Source organism: Ischnura elegans, chromosome X (assembly GCF_921293095.1).
Source record: "Ischnura elegans chromosome X, ioIscEleg1.1, whole genome shotgun sequence".
Lineage (NCBI taxonomy): Eukaryota > Metazoa > Arthropoda > Insecta > Odonata > Coenagrionidae > Ischnura > Ischnura elegans.
Window position 1 is genome coordinate 118,383,213 of NC_060259.1, and position 3,304 is coordinate 118,386,516.

General features: G+C 43.6%; 1 protein-coding gene across 1 annotated transcript; it reads left to right on the top strand.

Annotated features, from left to right (window-relative positions):
• Nucleotides 1-1,600: 1,600 nt before the first annotated feature.
• Nucleotides 1,601-2,341, top strand: LOC124171289 (jerky protein homolog-like). The gene has a single exon (XM_046550434.1). The coding sequence runs from the start codon at nucleotides 1,601-1,603 to the stop codon at nucleotides 2,339-2,341; it is 741 nt and encodes a 246-aa protein (XP_046406390.1).
• Nucleotides 2,342-3,304: the final 963 nt, after the last annotated feature.

The window sequence follows — 3,304 nt, forward strand, 5'->3', positions numbered from 1 at the left end:
GATTATCCGTGCTGTGGATTATCCGTGCATGATTTTTCACTCTTCGTTGAAATTTTTCGCGATCTTTAAAAAAAAATCGCCGGAGTTCCGTATTTAGTAGGATAAACTTAAAGCCGTTTCACATTAAATGGGTGCTCATTGTGTCATCCGTGGTAAGGAGTAGTGAATATAAATTCGTCTAAAGAGAAAAATGTCCAGTTCCGGGACGACTATTTAGCCTTAACTCTAATTTCTTCTCGCTACAGTTTTTGCGAAAATTAATTGAACGAAAGAATTCTAGCTTACGTTAAAAGTCAAATGCAAGTTTTGAAATCATCAGAAATGGATGGATTTACTAATATAATGAACAATTAGAATAACAAGAACACGCACAGTCGGAACGCGTCACAAGCGACGACATGGGGGTAGAATACGACCGGCCGCAGGGAAGGGGCTAGGCTGGGCAGCGGAAGCACGAGGAGAGGGGGGAGGAGGAGGGGGCTTGGAGGAAGAGGGGGCTTGGAGGGGAAGGAGCGCGTTTTCTTACGACTGCTACGAGGTTATACAAACGTTCGTCTCTTGACTCCTCCCTTCGAGTTAAAGAGAGGAAGGTGATCCTTGAATAAATGACTCGTGCAGGAAGTGAAAATAATTATGACGCTCATAAGAAATCAAGAAAGCAAAATATAAAGATGCATTTGTAGCGAAAACATCTTAGCGGTTTTTTCGTGCAGCCAAATACAGGAACTGGTGATTCTTGGATAAATCGATAAATGAAAGTTATGGTGCCATGCTTGACAATTTTTTAAAAAGTCAGAAATGCGTCGTGTTTGGACTCATTCTTTCTTATACTTGGTGCACGCTACTATTATCGAAGTCATATGGAGGCAAAACCGTAATTATGGAAAGTTGCTTACTGTCAGCGAAGAACACAGTGGGTGACTCATGCTGGCAGCTTGGTTCATATATTGGGGTCAAGGAAGTCAGGTTGCGTGAATAGAATTCTACTGGAGAGGAGGGGAAAGACTTCAAAAGATACATTTCCTATTGCCCTCAGGTAACTTGAAGCTTTTGCTCAAGGCTAGTGAACCTTTCTGGGAACTTAAAGTAATATGATATTTTATTTTGAGGCCAATAATGTATCACCTACGTAACATATGATCCCTGCGCGAAACATAATCTGGGGTGACTTGGGCCTGTTGGATGGTCTTAGAAAGGTGGAAGGGGTAAAAGGGGTAGGTTGAGGCCTGATGAAGAATGGAGGGATGAAGTCGTCCTAAACTTCGTAACTTAGTGATTACTTTTTGCTGACACGTGTGAGTAACTGCCGGCAGCAACATATCGATTAAGGCTTGAGTTTTGTGGGTCTCCCGCAGTCGCGGCTTATGCTTCGTGGTTCTCTGTTGCATGTGCCATCGTTAATTAGGTTGTCCGGTGAACAATTCATCCACCTGGAGGAAGTAGCATGGCTGATAAACGCAAGAAAATTGTGTTGACTGTAAAACAGAAACTGGAAGTGATTAATAAACTAGAGAAGGGGGAATCGGTGATAAAGATTTCCAGAGATTATGGCATTGGATGTCAAACAGTGCGTGATATTTAAAAAAATAAGACCAAGCTAATGGAATACGCTAGGAACTGTGACAGTGGCGCAGGACCATCAAATCGCAAGACAATGAAAAGTGCATCATACGAGGAGTTGGACGCCGCAATGCTTCAATGGTTTACCCAGAGGAGAGCGGAAGGCACACCTCTTTCTGGTCCAGTTGTCACAGATAAAGCAAAGTTTTTCTACAAGCAACTGGGCTTCGAAGGCGAGTTCAACGCATCATCTGGGTGGCTAACAAGATTTAAAAATAGACACGGCATACGTGAAATAAGTATTCAAGGAGAACGACTGAGTGCTAACAATGAGGCTGCAGTAGCGTTTCGGGAAGAATTTCAGCAGTTTGTGACTGAAGAACGGTATGACTCCAGCCAAATTTACAATGCTGACGAGACGGGGCTATACTGGAAATGTCTGCCGTCTAAAACGCTAGCGTTCGTGCAAGAGAAGCATGCACCCGGCCACAAATCCTCCAAAGAACGATTGACAGTGATGTGCTGTGGGAATGCTTCCGGGAGCCATAAACTTAGATTGTTAGTCATTGGAAAATCGAAAAGGCCTCGATCCTTTAAGGGCACTGAAGGAAGTCAGCTTCCCGTTGATTACAATCAAAAGGGAGCGTGGATGGACCGAGAGATATTTGAGTATTGGTTCCACTCAAAATTTGTTCCCCAAGTTCGTTTGTTTTTAAAAGACAAGGGATTGCCTCCGAAAGCAGTGCTACTCTTAGACAATGCCCCTTCCCATCCGAATTAGAAAATTTTAACGTCAGACGACGGATTAATAATTACTAAGTTTTTGCCCCCAAACGTCACATCAATTATACAGCCAATGGATCAAGGCGTCATTGCATCAATGAAAAGAAATTATCGCGTTGGTCTTCTGCGAACCCTATCCATTGAAGATGAAAATTTGATGAACTTCTGGAAGAAAATGACAATATTAGATGCAATTCACGGTGTATCTCAGGCTTTGCTTTCGGTGAAAGCTATCACACTAGTTCGTTCGTGGATGAAACTTTTGCTAGACCTCGAAGGTGATTTCGAGGGATTTTCAGAATCAGATGTGAGTGATCCCAACTTGGGGGAACTAGTAAAAATAATGAAAGGGTTCGAAAATGTTGATGTAGAAAACTTAAACGAGTGGTTGGAGAGAGACGAAAGTGAACCGGGATTCCGTCATATGACGGATGAGGACATTATTAACGCCGCGATCTCTACCGGAGTGGCGAGTGAGGAGGGGAGTGAGGGGAGTGAAAGTGACGAGAGCGGAGAGGAGGGGAGTAGCGACCGCATGACCAAGGCCCTTATATACTGGTTACTAATCTTTGGCTCAATGTTGTTGCCTTGACTGACGCTCCCACCCCTCAAACCCCTCCAGAGAAACTCTGGCGCGCAGTGGCGCTACCACTAGGGGAAATATGGAACTAACTGCGGTCTCGGCGGCGGTTCGAAAGCAAATCGGGACGAGATGGAGTGATAAGAGTCGGATGTGGACGAATTATAGGAGGAACGATTAGATTCATTGAATAATTTCACCATGGAAATGCGCTATGGGCTGTAAATCACTAGTTCCTTAGTTTCGGCGGGTAAATAGGACCTAGTGAAGCCAAAGTAACAATAAATTTATCTGCATTAGGGTTTTACCTAACTCTCGGAATTTTCTGATCGAAGGCGGCGGCAGTTGGAAAAAAACATATAGGTACATTAAAAGGCATTT